Source organism: Candida parapsilosis, contig 006372, assembly GCF_000182765.1.
Source record: "Candida parapsilosis strain CDC317 annotated contig 006372".
NCBI classification, from domain to species: Eukaryota; Fungi; Ascomycota; class Pichiomycetes; order Serinales; family Debaryomycetaceae; genus Lodderomyces; species Lodderomyces parapsilosis.
Window position 1 is genome coordinate 592,698 of NW_023503283.1, and position 23,742 is coordinate 616,439.

At 38.5% G+C, this 23,742-nt stretch overlaps 12 protein-coding genes across 12 annotated transcripts; 7 read left to right on the forward strand and 5 right to left on the reverse strand. All coding sequences in view use genetic code 12, as the record gives it.

Moving 5' to 3' along the window:
• Positions 1 to 867: 867 nt before the first annotated feature.
• On the reverse strand, positions 868 to 4,938 carry SWI1 (Swi1p; the record flags this gene model as incomplete). Its single annotated transcript, XM_036811170.1, has 1 exon — positions 868 to 4,938. The coding sequence occupies one exon, from the start codon at positions 4,936 to 4,938 to the stop codon at positions 868 to 870; it is 4,071 nt and encodes a 1,356-aa protein (XP_036667634.1).
• A 256-nt stretch (positions 4,939 to 5,194) lies between these two features.
• MNN10 (alpha-1,6-mannosyltransferase) lies at positions 5,195 to 6,217 on the reverse strand (the record flags this gene model as incomplete). The annotated part of the gene is made up of 1 exon (XM_036811171.1): positions 5,195 to 6,217. One exon carries the CDS (start codon positions 6,215 to 6,217, stop codon positions 5,195 to 5,197), a length of 1,023 nt encoding a protein of 340 aa, XP_036667635.1.
• A 154-nt stretch (positions 6,218 to 6,371) lies between these two features.
• On the reverse strand, positions 6,372 to 7,410 carry CPAR2_402760 (ubiquitin-protein ligase peroxin 10; the record flags this gene model as incomplete). Its single annotated transcript, XM_036811172.1, has 2 exons — positions 6,372 to 7,303; positions 7,365 to 7,410. The coding sequence occupies 2 exons, from the start codon at positions 7,408 to 7,410 to the stop codon at positions 6,372 to 6,374; spliced, it is 978 nt and encodes a 325-aa protein (XP_036667636.1).
• A 293-nt stretch (positions 7,411 to 7,703) lies between these two features.
• Positions 7,704 to 7,988, reverse strand: CPAR2_402770 (F1F0 ATP synthase subunit e; the record flags this gene model as incomplete). Its single annotated transcript, XM_036811173.1, has 1 exon — positions 7,704 to 7,988. The coding sequence occupies one exon, from the start codon at positions 7,986 to 7,988 to the stop codon at positions 7,704 to 7,706; it is 285 nt and encodes a 94-aa protein (XP_036667637.1).
• Positions 7,989 to 8,830: 842 nt separating this feature from the next.
• Positions 8,831 to 10,024, forward strand: PTC7 (type 2C protein phosphatase; the record flags this gene model as incomplete). Its single annotated transcript, XM_036811174.1, has 1 exon — positions 8,831 to 10,024. The coding sequence occupies one exon, from the start codon at positions 8,831 to 8,833 to the stop codon at positions 10,022 to 10,024; it is 1,194 nt and encodes a 397-aa protein (XP_036667638.1).
• Positions 10,025 to 10,169: 145 nt separating this feature from the next.
• Positions 10,170 to 11,681, forward strand: PEP7 (Pep7p; the record flags this gene model as incomplete). Its single annotated transcript, XM_036811175.1, has 1 exon — positions 10,170 to 11,681. One exon carries the CDS (start codon positions 10,170 to 10,172, stop codon positions 11,679 to 11,681), a length of 1,512 nt encoding a protein of 503 aa, XP_036667639.1.
• An 80-nt stretch (positions 11,682 to 11,761) lies between these two features.
• RCH1 (Rch1p) lies at positions 11,762 to 13,144 on the reverse strand (the record flags this gene model as incomplete). Its single annotated transcript, XM_036811176.1, has 1 exon — positions 11,762 to 13,144. The coding sequence occupies one exon, from the start codon at positions 13,142 to 13,144 to the stop codon at positions 11,762 to 11,764; it is 1,383 nt and encodes a 460-aa protein (XP_036667640.1).
• Positions 13,145 to 13,938: 794 nt separating this feature from the next.
• On the forward strand, positions 13,939 to 16,215 carry HOF1 (formin-binding protein; the record flags this gene model as incomplete). Its single annotated transcript, XM_036811177.1, has 1 exon — positions 13,939 to 16,215. One exon carries the CDS (start codon positions 13,939 to 13,941, stop codon positions 16,213 to 16,215), a length of 2,277 nt encoding a protein of 758 aa, XP_036667641.1.
• Positions 16,216 to 16,423: 208 nt separating this feature from the next.
• CPAR2_402820 (D-arabinose 1-dehydrogenase (NAD(P)(+))) lies at positions 16,424 to 17,419 on the forward strand (the record flags this gene model as incomplete). Its single annotated transcript, XM_036811179.1, has 1 exon — positions 16,424 to 17,419. The coding sequence occupies one exon, from the start codon at positions 16,424 to 16,426 to the stop codon at positions 17,417 to 17,419; it is 996 nt and encodes a 331-aa protein (XP_036667642.1).
• A 148-nt stretch (positions 17,420 to 17,567) lies between these two features.
• Positions 17,568 to 18,149, forward strand: CPAR2_402830 (chromatin-binding transcription coactivator; the record flags this gene model as incomplete). The annotated part of the gene is made up of 1 exon (XM_036811180.1): positions 17,568 to 18,149. One exon carries the CDS (start codon positions 17,568 to 17,570, stop codon positions 18,147 to 18,149), a length of 582 nt encoding a protein of 193 aa, XP_036667643.1.
• A 1,093-nt stretch (positions 18,150 to 19,242) lies between these two features.
• Positions 19,243 to 22,170, forward strand: MNR2 (putative Mg(2+) transporter; the record flags this gene model as incomplete). Its single annotated transcript, XM_036811181.1, has 1 exon — positions 19,243 to 22,170. The coding sequence occupies one exon, from the start codon at positions 19,243 to 19,245 to the stop codon at positions 22,168 to 22,170; it is 2,928 nt and encodes a 975-aa protein (XP_036667644.1).
• A 976-nt stretch (positions 22,171 to 23,146) lies between these two features.
• On the forward strand, positions 23,147 to 23,728 carry CPAR2_402850 (uncharacterized protein; the record flags this gene model as incomplete). The annotated part of the gene is made up of 1 exon (XM_036811182.1): positions 23,147 to 23,728. One exon carries the CDS (start codon positions 23,147 to 23,149, stop codon positions 23,726 to 23,728), a length of 582 nt encoding a protein of 193 aa, XP_036667645.1.
• Between the last annotated feature and the right edge of the window lie 14 nt (positions 23,729 to 23,742).

Consider the following 23,742-nt stretch of genomic DNA (forward strand, 5'->3'; position numbering starts at 1 on the left):
GGGATTCCTCAAATGGTAAAACATTGCATAAATCTTGCAAAGTATAATTAAAATGTGCATATCTGTAAAACACAATCAGAACTATTCTATCTTTTGCAACTTTAAAGTTTCACAAAGATACGTTCAACCATCCCTTCTCCTCTTTGCTTTGTCTCTGGAAAAGAAAGCACTATACACCTTCAACAATGGATTGATGACTCAATCGCGAAAGAGGCGAGATACTTATGGAATAAGCCAATACGGCCAGATCTATGTGGGAAACTCCGAAAATGAAGTACTTCTTATTACATAATCATACGGTACAAATGTTGGGAAAGACATACCCCATAGAAAGGTGCAACAAAAAGCTCTCTCGGCAAATAGCTCCTATTCCTAATCAATTCTATCCCCCCCTCTTCCCCATTATTCCCTATCAAAATGTTCTAGTCTATTTGCAACTTCGTTTGTTGGATTAAATTCTTTGACTTGCTTATCTTTTCCCCCTTATACTGGAAAAGACGCAACTGCGCAATTCACTAACAAAAAGACAGAAACGAGATAAAAGGTTTTGATGTGTACCCCAATGCACTCCAAAAGATTGTCAATCGTTATCTAACCACATATATTGCAATACTTCTTCTCCACACTCCTTTGTCAAAAGATTGCCCAATGGAACTGTATTAATTAGTAAGATTCAGTTGCGTAATTGCGCTTACATATTTGGAGACGAGATTCCTCAATTTTCATCAACCGCACCACTGCAAAGCTTTATTCTCTACGACATCATAGTCGATATTACAATTACATTATCTAAATTAATACAAATAATCTACAAAAACTTCAAAGATCAACAAAACCTTTTCTCTCACACTTCAAACTCCTCTCTCCTTATATTCCCTCGCAGGCTTTTAAATCTTTCAAATACCTCAACAACCTCACAATTTCTTTACCTAAATCGTTATCAATTGTTGGTGCTAGGAACGTATCCAAAGTCAAATTAATATCAGGTATGATTCTCGGAAATGCATAACAATCAGTCAATTGATTCATCAAATCAGCATTCTTGTAATCAGTCTCACCCGAATACTCAATGTTCTTGGCCACCACGGCATTCTCCACTAACGAATTGACCACAATCAACGCTTTAGTCAAACATGATGATAAAATTGTATGTTCGGGTGATTCTTTGGGGAATTTGCCAGTTTCTGAAGCCAATGCAACAACAATTCGAACAAAATTCCCTAAAATCAATTCTCGATTATACAAAATCCAATATAATGAAATCTTGTCTGAAAATGTATGCAAGTCATTAATAGGTGCCATATCAATAATCAATTTTGCTCCAAAAAACATTTGCGAAATCGTTGGTGCTCGAAGAAATACAAATTTTGAAAATTCAAAACTGTTGGCATCATAAGGGACAATGCTCATCAACAGTTGAAACGCTCTTGTTAACAACACACCATTTTTCAAGTCTTTGGCGCTTTCACCCAAATACAAATTAATCAATTTTCTAGTATGCTCTTGATCGTGTTGTGAAACAACAAAACTATTGACGTAGCTTGTAGTCATTCCCAAATTTAAACTTCCCGTCAATACCGCTTGTAATAAAGATCTATTAAAAGGCTCTCGAACCAATAATTTGGTAAATGCATCAATTGCAAATGAAAAATAGGAATGAGTATCAAGATTGCATCTTGGAATTGTCCACACTTCTTTGATCTCGGGTCCAAAACTGGTAATCAAAACAAATGAAAGAAAAGCTTCCTCTAGGGATCGTAAATGTACAAAGTAGGCAATATTATCCAACATCAAAAGACAATCCTTGAGTAAACACAACCTTTTCCTGCTAAACATAAACTTGTCTCTATGCATGGCAATATTCTTGACTATTGAAAACAACAAGTCCTTGAATAATCCATTATTCGCCAACACCTCCTTATTGAACTCTGAAAACGAAATGTTCCTCAAAATCATTGTAATCGTAATCAACTCGTCGATCAAAAACACCTGATCATTAGTTGCACTTTTCGTTTGCAATTTACTAAAATGGTTTCTATTCTCCAGTTTGAAATTTTGTAAAGCTGTTGAATAATCATCAATGTAAAACTCCCGTGGCTCGCCATCCACTTGCAAGGAAGGTGGTGGTGGAGACAATGATTGCGGCGTACCAGTCTCATCTTCATTGACCAAGTCAAACAAATTATTGATCTGGTCCTCATCTTCTTCATCTTCACAAATCAATTCGCCAGTTAATGAATTTACAACGTACAGGATATCTTCACCCTTGCCACTAACATACTTGCTGAAAATGTCATCAATTGTAGTATGAGGATTCAATTTGGTAACATCCTCTTCAACCACATCTTTTTCCGAAGGTTTTCCGTGAATCACCTTGTGCAAAACTTCTGCCCCTAACTTGCACAACGAATCCAATAACTCAATACAATCGTTGATTGAAAATGTATAATTGGAGTCGGAGGTGGTCACTAGCAAGGTATTCAATGCATTCACAACCTCAGAACTCTGGATTCCTTGATCACTCTTGATAGCCATACACAACGCTTGTAGGTTGATAGTACCCAACTCCGGAGCAAACAAATATATTGGTTTAGTCGCCTCGATTTCACCCGATAGCATTGAAAGCTCTTTCATATGATGGTTCCCATGAGTATCAAGAATTCTTTTAAAAGGAACATAGTTTCGTAAAACGTTTGCCTCCTCTTTAGTGACTTCCTTCTTGATATGAGGTGTAGTACCAGCTTGTGAAGGCTGTCTACTTGAAAGTTGCGGCTGAGGCTGAGGCTGTTGCTGTTGTTGCTGAAACAGAGGCTGCCTCGACTTTTGCTCAAACAGTTGTTGTCCCCCTACAAGTGGTACTGGTTGCTGTTGTTGTTGTTGTTGCTGCTGCTGAAGCTGGAGCTGTTGTTGCCTTTGCTCTTGTTGACGCTGTTGTTGAAGCTGTTTCTGTCTTTGTTGCTGTTGTTGACGTTGTTGTTGTTGCTGTTGTTGTTGCTGTTGTTGTTGTTGTTGTTGCTGCTGCATTGAAAGCTGATGCGGCATCTGCGGCGTACCCTGAGTTTGTTGTGGTGGTGGTGAAAATTGTTGAGGAAATTGCTGCTGTTGCTGTTGTTGAAATTGCGGAGGGACCTGTTGTTGAGGAAATTGTGGGGTTGGTTGCGACCGCACTTGAGGTGTATTATGTTGTGAAGTGAATTGCAGCGGTGTTTGCTGACCTTGTGATTGCGGTTGCGATGGTGGCTGCTGTTGTTGTTGTTGTTGTTGTTGTTGTTGTCTAAATTGTTGATTCTGAACATAAGGTGAATTGCCCACTTGTGGAGAATTGTGGTTGGACAAATTACTAGCCCTCGACATTTTCCGTTGTTGAGGAGTAGGGGCATTACTCACCTTTGGACTTTGTTGGTTGCTTGCTCCCATCATTGGCGTAGCACCACCACCACCAACATTAGGTGAGAAACCTTGTGGGAACTGTTGCTGGAGCTGTGGCAGCTGATGATTAAACTGTTGCTGTTGTTGTTGTATTTGTTGCTGATACTTTTGAATAATTTGACTCTGAAATTGTGCCTTTCTTTGCAGGAGATCTCTTTGACCAGCTGGGGTAGAATAGTACTCTTCATATGGTAAAATGTTATTTGTATAACATGTACAAACTTCTCGGTCTAAGTTTTCCTTAACCCCTGGCTCTTGCAAATTTGCTCCAGCATAGAGTCCCATCTTCATTCCAATTAATGCCCACGGATTACGTTGTTGTTGTTGAAAATCGATATTGATGAATCTCTTCAATTGCTGATGACCACCCAATTTTGAACACAACAAGAAGAACATAAATAAGCTTACTCGTTTGTTGTTGATTATTATGGGCTGCTTTATGGGCGTTCCACGACGATTCATGAAATCAAACAAAAGTGCTTGAAATGTTTCCGCGCTGATTTGGGTACTTATCGAAGCCTTTTGCTGCATGCGTTGTCGCTGCTGCTGCTGCTGTTGTTGTTGTTGTTGTTGTTGTTGTTGTTGTTGTTGTTGTTGTTGTGGAATTTGCTGTTGCTGAGGCGGTATCGCCTGCTGTTGAAGAGGTGTCGGTTGTTGTTGGAAAGCTTGATTTTGTGCCGTGGGGAATTGTTGTGCTTGTGGTGGTACATTCTGTTGAGGTATGTGCGGCGTTGGCTGTTGTGAATGTTGTTGGAAAGCTTGCACATTGGCAGCGTTGCCCATATTACTCATTGTAGGAGTTACTTGATTGGGTCCTGGTGTTGGCACTTGAGAGCCATGAGGGGATACATGTCTCGATAAGTCAGATTGTAGTTGAGGTTGAAATTGTTGATTTTGGCTTGGAGTTTGGTTCTGTGCTTGTGCTTGTGCCTGTGCTTGTGCCTGTGCTTGTGCTTGTGCTTGCATTTTCTGTCTATGAATCTGCTGTTTCATTTTCAAAAGCATCTCCTGTTTATTGGCATTGATTTGTTGCGAAGGTTGACGCATATACATTGCACTTAGATCCTGAGAGCCTTGCACCTGCGGTGGAATCTGTTGCTGGCCAGAAAACTGTTGAGGAAGTGTTTGCTGCTGAATACTTCCTGTACGCATTTGTGGAGTATTCGACTGCAGCTGGGGTTGCAGAGCTGATGGTGGGAACTGCATGGATTGAGGCAGTTGTGCTTGCTGTTGAAACAGCTGTGCTTGCTGTTGAAGCAGTTGTGCTTGCTGTTGAAGCAGTTGCACTTGCTGAGATTGTGGTGGTTGTGCTTGTTGAAACAGTTGTGCTTGCTGCGGTTGTGGTGGTGGTTGTTGTGGTGGTTGTCGTGCTGACAGTGATGCTGCTGGTTGTGGTTGTTGACTCAGGCTAGATGTTTGACCCTGATTTTGATCAAAAATGGAATTCAAAAAATCATCACCCAAATTATCCATAAAGCTTGGATCACTGAGCCAATTTGGGTCAGCCATGGTGAGGTAATTATAGTGGGGGGAAGTAATGACTTTAAAGGCAGAGTAAAAACCTCTTGTGTTTACACCTTTGCACAAGTAGTTTTTTTCGGTTTGTCATATTTTTTTACGTTTTTTTTTTTTCACCAGGTTCAACGCTACCCAACTGCAATTACCAACTGTACATTCTATCACAAGTCATACAATGATGATAAAAAACTACTCACTCTGTCCCATTTGCACTTACTCTATGTATCCACTCACCTAATCATATATGCTACCAGAATTTCCACCATTTCTTATGTAGCTTCTTCGATAATGCCTTATAATGTTCCATTTCTCCCCAGCAATCACGTCCCCATTCACAACCAGCCATGTTAACAACAAAATCATGCTCCTTAAAGAAATATTGTGGGTCGTCCGCCTTATCGGCACAAGCACCCGGAGGAAATGCATTAATTTTTCTTAAGGGTAAAAACGCGGTTCTTTCTCTTATCCACGGTTGAGTTGAATACAATGTCTCTAGAGCATCTTGTTCTTTATGTTCCCATTGCATATGCATTTGCTCATACATTGCTGGATCCCACCAAATGTCTAACAACATCTCTGACCATTGTGAACGACGAAGCAAAAATGAACCCAAGTTGAATCCACCACAATCTTGAGTCACAATCATATCTATTGGTTGTGAGTAATCAACGTAAGGAATGTCCGTAGGTAATCCCAATGGATTAAATGTTTGTAATGATCTATAAGTGGCATTTTCCAAGTTGTTCAAAAAATGTTGCTCTAATGAAATTTGTGGTTCCATGATATAGGTATGTAGATCCAACCACCAAAACCATTCTGTTTGAGGAAATTGTCTCATTGTTTGTTTTAAAAGATCCACTTTCTCCCAACTTTCTCTCCACTCATGTGAATATCTCTTCTTTATAGTCATGTCTTTTATTGTTAACCCATATCCGTGTTTTTTGGCATAATACTTTTTATTCGCTATTGATGATCTCTCAATAGACCATTCTTGTGGTGACTTCCATTTGAGCACACCGCCACCTTCATTGGCTGCCAATATGATCACAACCTTTGGCGATGAAGGTTTCAAGTGGGGTAAATATGGGACATTTGTAAACAAGGATAGACATATGAATGTAATAACTAAAAGAACAATGCGTTTATGTTTTGTAATTTGCTGGAGTATTGACTCTTGTAATGAAGTTTTCTGATTTGGTTTGAATGTTTTCGAATACTGATGCGACTCATCAGCGTGATTCGAGTATGGCAATGAGTAACTCCCACTCATTATCTGTCACTCCGTTCAAGTTGGATCAGCCTTTAAGTTGTTTACTCAATTTTAGTTTTTTTTCTTTTTATTTTTTCGTCTCTTCGACGTGCTTTAAACAAAAGCATTCAAAGTTATTCATGAAGTGATGAGTACAAACATATCTATATCTCAACTACTTCAAAGGTAACAAGTGTTGTTCTAAACACTGTTGTCTACATAACGGACATTCCGGATTCTCCCTTATCCAGTCAACTATGCAATCCCAACAATACAAATGACCACAATTTGCAGCCGATGGAGTTACCATAGGCGATAAGCACAACATACAATTTCGTGATTCATTTTGTAAGTATGGCAATTGCGATTCATCATTTAAATCGATCAAATACTTGGAATCAAAGTTGTTACTCAATTGACTCAACTGGGTGATACTAGTGATTTTTGCGTCACTTTCATCAGTCGCGACTGATTTCTCTTTGCTGGTATCCTCCTTGTTGATATACTCATCACTGTACTCTTTCAAATTTATGAGCGATTTGACAGCAATTTGTATAACCATTAAAGCACCAAGAAGCGAATAATTGCCACGTTGCATCTTTTCTGGCTCTTTGTGATGGCCAAATGCATAACGAAGACCAAATAGTCTCTTTGATAATGAATAAAATTCACCTTTGAAATAAAAAATGGCAATATGGAGATTCAATAATGTGTCCAAGACATCAGTATAGCTCGATAAAAATTTCATTAACCACGAGTCTGCCTTTTTACCGTCTTCGAGATTCTTTTCCTTCTTTAATTGAACATACTTGATTGTTTTGTTGACAATGTATGGAATCAATGCGTATGCCACTATGAAACCTAGTCTCGGTAGAAATCGGGGCAACTTCTTTCCTGATCGATTCACATATATCAAATCCACATATTCCTCACCTAATGTTCTAGCTCCAATTAGTGTCGTGAGTGCCAAGTAAATGGCTTTGGCAAATACTGTGATCTCTTCTGGATGGGCATTAATAAACCTTTGACCCTTGATCATTTGGATCAAATCTTGAAGTTGACTTCTATATGAAGACTCAAAATAGGCATCCTTTTGATGTGCCCTAACTGCTCTGCGTTAGTATATCAACAATAGTTTTGCACTCTCTCTCTCTCATCATATACATACCTATGGTAGCTGCATCAGCAAAGGGTAACTGTCTACTATTACTCATGGCTTTCTACCCTTGTTGTTGTTGTATCATATATTTAGACCGTGGTTGAAAGAGGCAAAAAGTTTACTCGCTTTGTCAAACTTTTTTCTCCACATCCAAATTGTTAATGAGACAAGATCACCATACACACACTTTACAAGGCGTTTACCAAAATATATGCTTATTTTTCCATTAAACTGTTTTAACTAGTATACACAGGATAGTTCAATCTCTCTCTCTCTCTATCAAGCCAAGCCCCAAAAACCAAAGGCTCTTCTCGCACCCTCATTATTCTCTATAACTTCTTATCATATCTAATCCAAAGTTGCAATCAATGATTCCAAAGCTTGACCCAAATCCAAGTTTGGATCCTCCCAATTGATCGATCCTGGGGCAGAAGTGGCTGGTTTTACTACTTGTGGGTTGGTCAATTTTTGATATTCAGCTTTGGCTTGAGCAATTAATTTTTCTTCGTGTTTCCATTGTTTAGCAGCTTGTTGTTTGGCAAACGATGATTCCAATGAGTATCTGTGGTAAGCACCGTAGAAAAGACCAGCTCCCAAAGCGGAGTATCTCAACACATTGAATGTAGTAGACATGGTTAATGTTGAACTGTGGAAAATAGTCGTTGTATATATCTCTCTTTGCAACTGAAAAAGTTTTTCTTCTTTTTCATTTTGGGTCGACTCGGGGTACTTTTGCGCTACCTTCTTTTTGTAGTGTGTATGTAATATCATTGGTCCATTGAGAGATCACGTGATGTTATTGATTTTTGCGGTGAAATAGTCAATGTATCCACCGTGGGTAAACTGCTGTTGTCTTACCCTGTATCCTTGATTTCTAGTGTGTCTACTTCAAATCCTTTTGCGTGATTTGTACTGCTTCATTACAGAATAGTTTAAACTGTAACTCAGGTGTATTTTATTTTCCATTGTTGAGGGAATCAAATATCAACGAATGCAGCCCTACATCAGTGCATAGAGGTTCCTTGTAGATTGTTGTATTTTTCCTGTAATCTTCGAGCAGTACTTAACTGTATCGTGCCATTTCTGAAGGAATATGACAACTGGTGGAAGTGTAATAATTTTTGCAAGAAATCTGTTACAATTTGTGGTTTTCAAGATGTTTTATCTGTACAGTTGTAGTAACTTTGTTTTCGATCGTCCACAAATTTACAATCTATTTCAGCTCGATACATCGAGACAGCTTACACGTCTACGTTCAAATGAGATTACTTTGAAGCTTGTTTGCGAGAGCTCCATAATCCTCGTGGTTGCAAAAATGTACTATCATGCTTCAAATCTATCACGTGCACAGTATAAAATTTTATATATCCGATCATACTACTACACTCATTTTTCTTTCGCTCCAAAAAGCAAAAGAGAATTCATTTTGGAGCCAATCACAACATTATAGGTTTTGTTTACAAACCTATGAGTACATGATATTGCCAACTAGAGTCTTCAAGTATTGTTTCATATTAGCTATTTTAGCCATGTTGGTTTCATTGATATCGAAAAGCTCTTTGCCAATTGGTCGTAGTATACTAAAATCATCAACCATCCAATCAACACGATCGTTTTCATTCACAAGCTTCTCATCAAGTAGCAGCAGCAGCAGCGGCAACAGTGGGTCTTCATGGAACTCGCATAGTAGCAGCAAATCATATTCAACTTCCTCATCATCAACCACATCAAATGCGCACTCAACGTCAACACCACCAGCCACAACTAGTACCGCTTCGCTAAATTACGATAGTGCGTTAACTACATTTTCCAACTACAATGTTGCCGTAGCATACCAACCCAAAGATAGAAAACCAAGCTCAAATATGTTCAAAAAGTCCAAGTCAAGTCCGGCTTTGGACTCGCCAACTGGTGAAGATAATTTGTTTGTTTCTGCACAAGTTCAGGACGGATCGATTGCAGTTGGAGTAGCAGACGGAGTTGGAGGATGGTCTGAAGCAGGTTATGACTCGTCTGCCATATCTAGGGAACTATGTTCAAGTATGAGGAAAGGGTTTGAGAATACTGGGGATGCAACAACGACTCCAAAGTCACTTTTGGACAATGCATTTAAAGAAGTTTTGGAGTCTGAAAAGGTAGAGATTGGTGGTACTACTGCATGCTTGGGAGTGTTTACTCCCGATTTAAAATTGCATGTTGCAAATCTAGGCGATTCATGGTGTGGATTGTTCAGAGAGTACAAGCTTGTCAAGGAGACAAATTTCCAAACCCATAATTTCAATACACCATTTCAATTGGCCAAGATCCCTCAACATATATTGAAAAAAGCAGCCATGGAGGGAAGGAGATACATTATTGATGAACCTAAATTGGCCGATGAATACACATGGAATTTGCAAAAGGGAGATGTTGTCATGTTTGCTACTGATGGAGTTACCGATAATGTTGTACCTAAAGATATTGAAATCTTTTTGAAGGACCATTTGGAAGACAAGCAGAATGCTAGATTGGATGAGGTTGCAAAGAAGTTTGTCAGTGAAGTGGTTAAAGTTAGTAAGGATGCCAATTTCCCCAGCGCTTTTGCTCAAGAGTTGTCTAGATTGACTGGTCAAAAGTACCTGGGCGGTAAAGAAGATGATATAACCGTTGTGCTTGTAAAAGTTGTATAGATTTTGGAAAAAAGCCGATGTCATGGCAATGAAAACTGCGTCACTAAATAAAAATATTTGACACAAATCTCTCGTCTTAAGAATGTCTTCTTGAAAGGCACTTCATAATTGTAGACCAAATTTCAATCAAACATATGTCAACCTCATGTTCAGGCAATCAGACCCCAAACTGCCCTTGGGCGATAGGACCAAACTGCCGTCAAAGAGTAATCCTGTCACACCAACCAAAAAAATAAACAAGATTTCTGTATCAGACAAGGGTTTCAGTATAGGTGACATTACGAAAAGAGATACCAGCCCTGGATCGCCTAGTAGAAATGGTATTACTCGCTCACATTGGAAACAGTCACAACTGCAATCACAACTAACTTGCAAGTTATGTGGCAAGAGATTGAACGTTAAGAATGGCATTGTCAATTGTCGCAAATGTGGAGATTTATTTTGCAATGATCATACTCATTATCGTGTCAAACTAAGAAACCCTGTTGGGGATGAAAGGTTACCACAGTATGAGTCTTCAAAAGATGGAATTTGGTGTCGATGTTGTGAAACGTGTTTTGAAGGAGGTAGAGTGACTGAAGTGAACTTCCGAGATCGAACAATGGAGTTTGTCAACAAACGACAAGAGCAATTGGATTTGAACAAATTGCATCGGACCAAAGTGCAGCGTAATTTCATCAAGTTGGCTAATTTGATGGTGGAAAAGAAAAGTGTTGAAAAGAGGTCGATTTTGTCGTTGTTTCAAATGGTTGATGATGATGAAAAGAGCATCACTGGAGCCAATTGGGCCATGGATAATAATGTGACCAATTGTACCATTTGCTTCACCAAGTTTAACTTTCTCATTAGAAAACATCATTGTCGTCTTTGTGGGGAAATCGTGTGCGACGATTCCAACGGCGTACGACGTAACTGTTCCATGTTTGTTCCATTATCAGTTTTTGTTGAGAAGCTACCCAACTTAAACTACTCAGCTAAATTTAGAGACGAGTTTGATCTTCGTGATGATGATCTACGATTCAGATGTTGTGTCAATTGTAAAAACTCACTATTACATGACTGGAAACGAGAATATGACTCTAATGACTTCCACTATGAAGAGATTTTTGCCCTATATGAAGGTATGCTTGCCCAAAAACAGTATGTTGAGAAAATCATGCCTGCGTTCGAACAAGGAACAAGTACAGAAGATGAGGCTAAAACAGGCCACAAGTTGACTATGAGTTTAAAGGATTTGGAGAATCTGATTCTCTATTTCAAGAAAAAGTTCTTTTACAAGGAAAATGAGACGTTGTTAGTACGTGAGGAGTATCTTCAGTATAACAGGATCTTGTTGAACATTTATCAAGGGATGGGTACTTTTCTTCACGATAATTTGGTGGAGTTTAAAGCCATTAGTGATAAGAACAAACCACAACAATTGAAACCAAAAAAGGAAGAGACAGCAGTGGCTCCCCGATTAACCAAGAAACAAATTCGTGAATTGAGAGAACAGTTGATGGTTTTGAATGAACAAAAATTCTTGGTTGAGAACCAAATTCAACAGTTTACCAAAGATCGAAAATTCGATGAGTTGGATGCATTGATTATCAACAAAGAGGAGATATCCGACACGATAAACCAATTGGAAGAGGAGTTGGGCGAATTTGGGTTTTAAAAGGGTATTGAGAAGCAGTAAGTACTTATGCAAAATCACGACTTTATATTTTGTATTCAAATCTATCAAAAAATTCTATGTTACCTCTTTACATTCGAATCGGTAGAATAAGAAACCGTGTCTTCGTCATTGTGTCGACTAATAGCATGTTCAAGTCCCTCCCTTTCATCATCTTCTTGCTCTAATCTACGTTCTTGTTCAACTTCTTCCCTATCTTCTTCATCGGTATCTCGATGACTCAATTCACTCTCTTTATCAGACGCTTTCTTTTTATCATCATCATAATGAATCCATTTCTTCATCAATGTCACGAGAAAATTCGCCGTCATAACTTGTTCTGCTTGATACAAGACCAATGGTACCAACAAGATTCCCAATTTGGGGTTATGAGCTCCATATTGTGACGATACTAATGAAACGCCCAATGCGGCAGTCTTTGCCGGACCACACAACATTACTGCCACAGTATCCCTTTTATTGTAGTAAAATGGATTAAACACTTTATATGTCCAACGATAAGCTCTTGATGAATTTTCATTGGGAAACTCCCATAACCAACGTTTCACGAAAAAAGGTCGTGAATAAACAAATGCAATAACGGTAAAAAACAAGTATATGCCAATATTGAAAAACACCAAAAATATAATTGATGCATGGGAGACACTAGTGAAGGCATGTTGTGCAAACGCAGTGGAAAATGAATGAAACATAATCAACAACAACATAAATGATCCAACTTTACTCAATTTAAAAGTGGTCAATGCCCATTTTGTTTGCTTGGGGAACACATTTTGTACAACTTGTCCCACAAACAAGGGGACAAATACACTCAATCCCAATTGTTTCATTGTATTTCTGTAAAGGTCCCCTACTGAGCTGGTTCCTTCAGTTTGATGACTTGGATTACCAAAATCCCACGAACCTGTCAAGTACATTTGAATCAATGCTGGAGTTATGAAGGCTCCCAAGATATTACCAATAAACACTTCACACAAAGTTAGAATATCATTGCCATCAGCTTGTTTTGTCATGACAACATTCGATGAAACAGTAGTTGGACACGCATGAGTAACAATTAACCCAACAAGTAGCCAATCATCAATTTGTCCGTCATGTGATGCTTTGATGGCGCAAACTAATCCATAAATAATGGCACTAGTTATTAAAAAAGACATCGATAACACGGTGAAATGAGCTCGCCAATTCATAGCATTAACAATAAGTTGTTTTGTTGACATGGATAATCCACTAATGAGGAAAATAACAGCAACTGCTCCATACCCGATGGAATACTCTCCTTTCACAGTACCACCTTCCTTGGCAAATTCAGGATATGAGTGGGCGAGGGCAACAAATACGCCTAGAAGTATAAAGAACCACTGACCTAGTAGAAAATCAAATACTTTTTTCAGCCATATGTATGCTTTATGCTGTTTTATCCTTTGTAGTATTTCTGATGTCATAGTGGAAAAAAAAACGTGGATAATACTATAACACAAATAGGGGAGGAGAAGTTATGTTTGTGATCGTGATGGTACTATTCAAAGGTGTGATATGGTATACAAAAGATAGGATGTCAATAGAATATTTGAGGTAGTTTAAGTATTTTTCAATCAGTTTTATAGATGGGATATTGCATTGAAGAAAAAAGACAAGAACATCAAAAAAAAGTTAAGCTCGGTTAATCAAATTGTTTTTAATCTGGGGCAGAAGAGTATGGATATATTCGGCTCGTTGATGGTAAGTTACACCACGTAAAAAGATATTTCTTAGAGTATCGGATAAGTACACATGGATCACGATAAGTTGTAGTAACCTCCAATGTGCACTTCTATGTTGTTCAGTAGCAAAAGTTGGCTTAGAAGCCTTCATTTGATATGATTCATATCGGACCGGTGATTCATTTTTTTTTCGTTTCTTCTAGCTCAAGCGCAATTAACAAAAAAAAAACATCACACACGGCATTATCCGATTTTAGTGCATCACGTGAAGTGTCATAAAAATAGATGTCTATAAATATATGTTTACGACACTTTTCTGGTGAAATGACACTTTCCTAATTTGGAAGAATTATAAACAAAAGCGATTATATTGCATTATATATGTACAATAAAGTACGAAACCAAACACATGAGAGTGATGAAAGTTGATTTGGTCTTTAAACGTAATTGAACACTTTATCAGTTTGTACTTCAAGACATTTAGCTGATCCAAAGGCAACACCTACTGAAGCTCATACAATAGTTTTGCTTCCTTAATGAGGTTACAAGACACAACCACCCCCCCTGATTACCCAGATTTTGTCAACAACTTTTGGGGGTCTTCCCCGGAGGCAAGCTTTGACATAATAACAACAAGAATAAAAGATGCGTTATCAACCCTTGATGAACTCATACAATTTTACCATGAAAAAGTCAATATTGAAAGAGATTACACTAGACGATTGGAAAAACTATCGTCAAAATTCCCATTGGGTACCCATGAAACAGGCTCAATGAAAAAATCACTCGACAAGTTGCATATCGAAAATCAGTTTATGATTGATTGTAATACCAAATTCATAAAGTCTTTAATGGAATCCAATTTGGACAAGTTGGAAAAATTTCACAGCTTGTATGTCAAGAAAGTGGACAAGTTGAAACATCACATGAACAAAGTAATACTAAGGCGAGCTTCAGCATTGAAAGACTTGCATCACTATAAAGACAAGTATCAAGAAGAGTGCAGAGCCTACAAGTCTCTCAAGTTGTCGCTCCAAACAACTTGGGGCAAAGAATTGGAAAAGAATGAGAGCAAGTACCATAAATTGACATCCTCAATAAATCAAACAGTTAAACATTATCAATACTCCATACAAGTCTACAAAGATATCAATGACATTTACCAAAAGGATTGGACAATCTCCATAAACGATTTTTACAAATTAGAGATTGAACGAATCCAGGTTATGAAAATCAATTGTTTCACATATTGTAATAACATAGCTACCTTGTGTGTTGACCTAGATCAGTCGGTGGATTTGGCAAGATCAACATTTGCTTTGGTGCAGCCACAAACGGATATACAAGAATTTAGTAATAATTATGGTACAGGCAACAGAGTGTATGATGATCCACCATTTGTTGATTACATGACTGGATGTGACGAGCCCACCATTGGCTACAAAATACTGAACTTACATAATCCTGATCACAATGAAATACTATCGCGAACGTATTCCACTTACTCGTCTTCGTCAAACAAGACTGCGGGGACCATACCATCGTCTCATGCTGATCAGTACTATGGTCGTGAATCGTCTACACCACAGTACTCGCCTGTTAAGGATACTCGGACAGCTCACCCCCATGAAATGACGCCAACTCCGAAAAGTAAGCTATACAATGATAATTCCAAAGAACTACCTCCAATATCCAATGGTCATCACAATATGACACCAACCCCGAGGGCAAAATTATTCACCACGACTCCTGCCAAGGACCTTCCACCGATATCTAATGGACATGTTGAAATGACACCGACATCAAAAGCTAACTTATTCAACAACTCACCCCATAAGTCACTTGCCCCACCAACGACGACAAATACATCTCCATCTAATTTATCACCATACAAACACCAGCAACAACAACAACACCAGCAACATCAAACACCTCTGAGGAAACCACCAGTGGATTTGTTATCTCACAAGACACATTCAACAATTAGCTCCAACCCAGAAAATGACTTGTTTTCAGTTAAAAATGACCCTTTGGCCAATAGTCAAGGATCATCAAACTATAGTTCTGAACGAAACTGGGCATCACCAAGGAGAAAAGAGAAACAATTACAAGAGATGCAGGAACAAATTACACGAAGAGCCACTAATGAATTTAATAAGCGTCATCATCATCCACAATTGAATGAAGCACCAAAACTGCAGGGCAAAGTGCCAATAATGAAAGATTTTTCAATTGACTTCATTGCCAAGGCTCTAGAAGATTTAAACTCAGGCGGAGATGGAGATGTTAATCAATTTAGAAGGTCAGTTAGAAGTAATGGTTCAAGTCCAGTTAAGCCAAGGCCCAAATCAGACTATATTGATGATCATGATGAAGTTGCTCAACGATACGATTCGATAAATTTTTCACGTCCAAAGTCAATGATTGATGTTGTTGAAAAACCAAAGTATCAAACTCATCCACCACCACAACAACCGCAACAACAACAATCATCATCGTCATCATCAGCTTACGACCAATATAAGTACCGTGGTTTGCCCAAATCTCCCAAAACCAACACCAAACCACATACTCCATTTATGCTACAGCCTAAAATCACTCCTGTTAATCACAAGACATACGTAAGTAAAGCAACAGCAAGATATTCTTTCAAGCCACAAGAAGATGGCGAGTTGTATTTCCGCAAGGGATGGCAAATGTACATCATTCATAAACAAGAAGATAGTTGGTATGTTTGTGAATTGGGTCCAAATTGTGATGAATATAATGGGAAGATTGGGTTGGTCCCAGGTAACTATATCATTGAACATTGATGGCGATGGTAACGTGTATACGTGTTTTGTAATTATATTGTATTATAAGCGTCCAATAATGTAGATTTCCACCTTGTTGCAACTTTGCAGTGAGAGAATTGTGCACAAAAGCGTTGTACCAAAGAAAGTGAAAAACGGTGAGAATTCGCTTTCGGAGAATAGACCTGCGCTTACCACTCAATTGACGTACACTCCCACGAGCCCCTTCATGAGCTCTCCTTTACCCTCACCTACTCATTCTCATTCACTAGATGGGCTACCTCCATTTATAATCGGTGGAGCAGTATTCAACTATCAATACCACTCCAACCCGGAATCTCTTCCAGTGGAGGATATCTTACAACATGCATTCAAGTTAGGTTACAATGCCATTGACACATCACCATACTATGGCCCTTCAGAAGAGATATTGGGTCAAGCTTTATCAAAATTGAACGTACCTCGTGAATCATACTATATATGTACCAAAGCTGGTCGTATCAAACTTGATGAATTTGATTATTCACGTAAACTGGTACGTGCATCGGTAATGAGATCATTGACACGATTGCAAGCTACCTATTTGGATTTAGTATATATGCATGATATTGAATTTGTTACTATTGATGAAGTGATTGAGGCATTGCATGAGTTGCAAAGTTTGAAGAATGAAGGTATTGTTAAGAACATCGGAGTTTCTGGATACCCAATCCAATTTCTTTATGCAGTTGCTGTTAAATGGAAACAAGTCAATAATGGGGCGCCCTTGGATGCAGTCATGTCGTATTGTCATGGATGTATTCAGAATAATAGCCTTTTTGACATTGCCCCCAAATTGCAAACTGATGCTGGAGTCAATAAAATCATGAACGGACTGATCTTGTCAATGTCTTTATTACGATCACAACCAACGCACTCATTTCATCCAGCATCAACAGCATTGAAACAACGGGTTGATGAATTGGCACAGCAATTGCAATTACAACATAGAGTTGAATTGGCAGAATTGGCTACAAAGTATTCCATTTATGAGTGGATGATCAAGCGTAGATCAAGTGTTGTTTTAGGGGTTTCAAACTTACATGAATTGAATGTTGCTATTGATGCATTTGAGTTGTTGAAAAGGAATGGTGGGTTGAGTGATACTGATACGCAATTGATTAAGCAGTTCCAATCTGACTTGGGTGACCATTTCAATGAATCGTGGCCAAGCGGTCACCTGTAGGATTGAAGTGACGCAATTTAATAGAGTAATATGCCATTATAAGAGTAAAAGAGGTATCATTCTTTTGGTAATATTTCAATTTTTTTGCAGTGATCCGCGAAACGCGTTATAGCCACCTCTTTTTCTTCCCTACCAAAAAACACAACTAATGGCATACAAGAGATCATATGGCGGCTCAGCCAAGTCCACGCAACAACAAGATAACCCGCCAGAAACAATCATAAACCTAGACGCCAAAAAGCGAGTTACTGTGCGTAAATTCAACAATGTTAATCTAGTTGACATTAGAGAGTTCTATACTGATGCAAATGGCGATCAGAAACCTGGTAAAAAGGGGATATCATTGACTGAAGACACGTATTACAAGTTGATTGATGCTCATAATAGGATTCAACATGCTTTGGATGGGTTGAATGGAGGAGCCGCGTCGAAAAAGGCTAAAATCGAAAAGAGTGGTAGAGAGGAGTCCGAACCAGTGAAAAAGGAGAAGAAGGACGTAAGGAAGGAGAAGGGCAATGATGCTGACGAGAAGGGGAAAGAGAAATTGGAACAACGTAGAGTAGCCGCAATTAGTGGTGAAGAGAAAGACGCGGGTGATTCAGTCGCGATCGCAGTCGAAGTCGATGACAATGATAATGCTGATGGTGATTTCGTTGCGGGTGATGATGAAGGCGAAAAAAAGGATGATCGTGAAGAAGAAGAAGAAGAAGTCAGTGAGGCAGATGATTAATATTCGTATCTGTCGTATTTTTTTCTAGGTGGTGTATAGATATACGTTGGCAAATAAGTAGTACTTGAACAGATTCAATGTTATTGAGTCAATGTAGATAGGACGAGTCTATTCCTTTAGCATCCTTTATGCCTCTGCTATGACTCGAAAAGAGGCTTCATATTCCTCGATGACGTAAGCCTTCTACACGTGACCAAGTCACAAAATTTTCAGCATTTGCCACAAAGAAAGAACAATTGCGCCGCTCTTCTTCAAGGACAAGCAAAAGTAATACAACACGTCGAGGATGGATTATTCCGAGTACTCGCTCGTGTCACTTTAAGGCAAAGTCGCGTTTTAGAAAAGAGCTAAAATGCCATAAATGGTTTTTGTAGAGTCGACTGGAGAGATATTGTGTTGTGGGATAGTAATCAAAGCTCCTTCTTTTGTAATGAGGAGATTTTTTTTTTTCGCTTTTGTCGCTTAGAGCCAAATTGAAAGGAGAATTTCAGAACGTACAAGTGTTTAAAAGGCGATGGAGCTTTATTTGTGCCAAAATTAAGCATCGTGTGACCTTAAGAACACAGAGAGAACATTAAAGCAGTAAAAGGGTAATAATACAGCAATGGTACACATAGATCCTTGTTAATTTGAGAGAAGCAAAGATCTCGGGAAAATACGATACAAGTACTAGCAAGGGACAGTTGTATAATTAGTATAGTAGATGTTGATGTTTTCACTAATAGGCATCTTTATTGAGTAGTTGTTAATCTCAACATGACATGTCTTTTGTAATACTCCTCCTCTTTTTGATTGCTATTGGTGATGAAAATTTTTAAACTTTTCACTGTATTTGATAGATAACACAAAAAAATAAAATACTAAAGGGACCATAAAAGAGTGAGGAATATCAAGAAAACATTTCACAACAGAGTAAATACACATATTCTGCAAAAATTTTTTATCTTATACATACTGTTCTTGAAAGACAGATTATGACTACTTGCTGAAAATCAAGACAGTGTTATTTACCTTTGAAGTGCATGTCTAATACACGCAAACAATAATATCACTACTACTCAGTACTAATAGCACAACTAATAAAATATTGAATATGGATACACCAGATCGTTCAATGATAGAGGTTGGTGATACACCTTCCATTAGAACTGAACTGGGCTTAAATGATCACACAGCTTCAGCAAAACATAGAGGAACTACCAACCACAACACTGGAGACCGCAATAAAAACAAAAGTACCAGTTCATTAGAAAGATTAATAAACTCTGGTTCTTATATTGACCACAGAGTACACAACGATTTGGCTCATTTACACTCTTCACCTGCAAGGTCTAGACGCAGATCAACAAATGGAAACGTTTTCAAGAGAAGCAGCACCACGGGCAAGAGAAGTGGTAATGGCAACGATGATAACAACAACGCCAACAGCAATAGCAACAGTGACAGCAACCGATTTACCCCCAGAGGACCTACCCATTACTCAACTGCACCTACTTTACCACTAACCAATAGAAACTTGCAGCTGTTATTGAGAAGCTCGTCATCATCAGGTGGTGGTGGTGGAGCTATAGATGAAGAGCAAGAGGCTCAATCACCAACTGCCATTGCTGTTGATATGGATCAGTTTGCCCACGAACAAAGACAACTTGCAAGGTCTCAGTCTTGGAATAACCCCTTTGGAAGGGACGACGCCAATTTAAGCCCAGGCTCACCTGGTCATTACGCCAATATCGACTACAACGTGGATGGTGATGACGCATTTTCAGTGAATTCGATGGAGTTCGGTGAATCCAATCCATCATCAGATCACTCAAGTGATTCTACTTCGTTGGACGACGTGTGTTATTACGATTATGACCGAGAGGACGAAAAGAGAGACGAATGGCCCAATTTACAAGTTATGGAAGAATACGTTGTTGAAGAGTTGGAAGAAATGGAAAAGGAAAAAGATCACGAGCGAGAGATTGATCAAGTTATTCAATCAGTAAATTTTGGGAAAGATGTGGTTCATGATGGTAAAAGGAGATCTTCACAGATTAATAAATACTCTCCACCTAGACCACAACCACCAGTAGCTTTACCTGAAGAGGCACTAGACGAGGCAGCAGTTGATGAGAACACACCACTTGTGGACAACTACAAAGTTAATGAGATTGAATCATTGGACTCACTCAATGATTCTTTTAGAATTCGACCAACACCGACACAACCGTGGGAGAAATCAAAGGACCAGATCCCAACCATTTTGAACAAGAGACAGATGCTGTCGCAAACCCAAAGAACATTGCGTGGACAAAAGAAGGGAGAATTGTGTCGATTCACATACTTTAGAGAAGATTTACCTGAAACTATACACGCACCAACAATATGTGGATTGCTAAGTGATGATCCGGAAGTCTCTATTCATGATAGATTAGTTGAGCTTTTTAGACCATGGGAAAAAACACCAGTGAGTGAGTCTACTTCAACTCAACATGCTACTCACAAGCAACAGGATTCCTTATCCTCAAGTAACAATAACTTGCAACCTACAACTAAATCGACAAGATTGGGCAATGAGAGTCCAATCCCTGCTTCCAGTGGCGATTCAACGAGTGTAGAACCTTATTGGCTTGACATTTTAGACCCAACCGAAGAAGAAATGAAGGTGATTTCAAGAACTTTTGGTATTCATCCTTTGACTACGGAGGATATATTCCTTGGTGAAGCTAGAGAAAAAGTTGAGTTGTTTAAAAACTATTACTTTATATGTTTCACCTCCTTTGATGTGGTTTATGAACGCCGTAAACAAAAAGCCAAGGAACAAGAAAAGAGATACAACAAGTTGCAAGAAATGTATGAGAATAGCTCCGATGGCTCAAGCTTGTATGGTCAGCATCAAAAGAATGGATTGGTTTCAAAAATGACTCGTTTGTTTGGATCCTTCTTGAAGAAGAAAAAGAAACCACCTTCAATTCATGAAAAACCCATATCCACCTCGGTTAGATCACGCAACAAGAAAGTTAGAGAAGGTGAATTGCTGCCTTTGAACATGTACATCATTGTGTTCAAACACGCTGTCATCACATTCCATTTCTCAGCTACTCCCCATCCTATAAATGTGAGAAGAAGAGCCAGGATGTTGAAGGATTACTTGACCGTGTCTTCAGATTGGATTTGTTATGCATTGATTGATGACATAACCGATTCATTTGCTCCCATGATTGAAACTATTGAAACTGAAGTCAATTCAATCGAAGATGCCATATTGCGTATGCATTCGGGTGAGCATGAAGATTCTGACGATTCTGACTCTGAAGATGAAGTTTCAACACATGAACACCAACGCAGTCATTCTCGTCGTCATCACAAATTATTACAAGAACCACATGAAAATGTATTTGTTTGGCGCAAACGATCCAAGTCTACCGTTGATGCCAACAATACTGGATTCTTACGGTCTTCCAACACTAAAACAAAATCCAAATCAAGCTCATCTTCTTCATCTACTTCCGATACCGGATCATCACGTATTCTAGGTTGGAGACGTAAAGGTGATATGTTGCGTCGTATTGGAGAATGCCGTAAACGTGTCATGTCAGTCCTTCGTCTCCTAAGCTCAAAAGCTGATGTCATCAAGGGGTTCAGCAAAAGGTTCAATGACCTCGACAATAGCTCAATTGATCGTCATCAACTGGAAATTGCCATGTATTTGGGTGACATTCAGGACCATATTGTCACCATGATAGGAGCGTTGAACCACTATGAGAAATTGCTTGCTCGTTTCCATTCCAATTATCTTGCTCAGATTAATATCGATATGACAAAAGTCAACAATGACACTAATGACATTTTGGGTAAGGTGACGATATTGGGTACGATTGTACTTCCTATTAATGTGGTTACTGGCCTTTGGGGTATGAACTGTCTTGTTCCTGGACAAGATTATGACGGATTGGCTTGGTTTTGGTGTATAATTGGAGGCATGGTGTTGTTTAGTGTTGTCGCTTATAACTATGCCAAAAGAGTTACTGGGTTATAGAGAGCAGTGGAGAAATACAATTAGGTGGGAGAATAGAGAATAGCAGTATACATGTATCAAAGAACTTGATCTATAACGCAGTTTCGTAAATGTATATATTGTAGTGCAACAAAATATCGATTCATGTGCGTAAGTTAACCACCACCAAATTTTTTCCAACAAAACAGATGATCAAGGGTACATAGCGTTTTGTTTGGTACATTATTACCCGATCCTAACAGTTCTATCATAGATGACATGCTGACGTTGATTTTTTGAAGGACTCATACTTCTGATATGGCTCCATTTTTTGGGACGTTGAATGTCTCGCATATTCAAATTATTAGTTGCACTATTCATTAATGGACTGTGAATGCCAATCCGGTTGTGAAATGCCCCACGTCAAACCCAGAACCAACATTTATACCAAGGAGGATGACTTACTTTTCTATCTATCCTCAAATTCTAAGGTGGAGTCAGTACTAAGCCATAATTGGATGTTGATCAACCCACCAAGCTCTTCAATGATTCCGTCTTCATGACTTAGATGACGTTTGCCTGTCTTAGATAGTCTGACAGTTCGTTCACTTCCTCCCCCATTCAAGTCATAAATTACTTCATAAAACACAAAGGTTGAAGGGCGTAGTTGCCCTAATATATCGGGCTCTGCGAAAGTACTTATTAGTCTCCCAAACACATTTGCGTCCTTCTTTCTCAAATTTACCTAACTCAGCCACTCTTTTGAAATTTCATATTTTGCAACGGGGATAACCCTCGCGCAGTGGCAATTTATTTGAAAAAAAAAAAAAAGTATTGGATTCAAAAACAGCAAAGCAATACAGTACAAGCAACCCATAAATATTCAATTGACGAAAGATAAGCAAGTTTGTTCACGCTTATAACTAACACTAAGTTTCTAAAATTGATACACTTTGATTTAACTCAATTTACTTTTGAAAAAAGCCAATCGATATAACATCAACTTGCGTTACCCACAATGAGTCTTCAAATGCTGTTGGTATTTGGTACCATGATTTTCCAAATGATTACATTGCTACTTTTCGTACTCCCACTCCCACTAATGGTTCGATCTCAAATTGTAACCTTGTACACCAAAATTACCACTGCTCAAAATTTTCGAATTTTCCTCATGTTTAGCATCACTTTGATGTCATTACAATTTTATGATTGTATTCAACGATTGGAGAAATATCGTAGAGTGCAAGAGAACGATGTGTTGCAAGGGTTTGTCAATTACGATAAATTGGCAAGCAAATTTTATAGTCAACGGAACTTGTACTTGTCGGGAGCAATTTTGTATTTGTTGATGGGTATTTATACTGTCGCTTCTATTGTCAAGAAATTGGTATTGAAGGAGAAATTGTATAGGGAATTGATTGCTGAGAGAGATGATGGATCGAAAACAGGTAAGAGTGATGATAGTGAGGAAATTGTCAAAGTGAAACATTTGATTGAATTGAAACAGAAGGATATCAATGCTTTAAAGAAACAATTGAATGGATTACAAACTGCTTATGACGGGTTGAACAAAGGTGAAGAAAGATCCAAAGGTGATTAAAGCTTTGTGATATT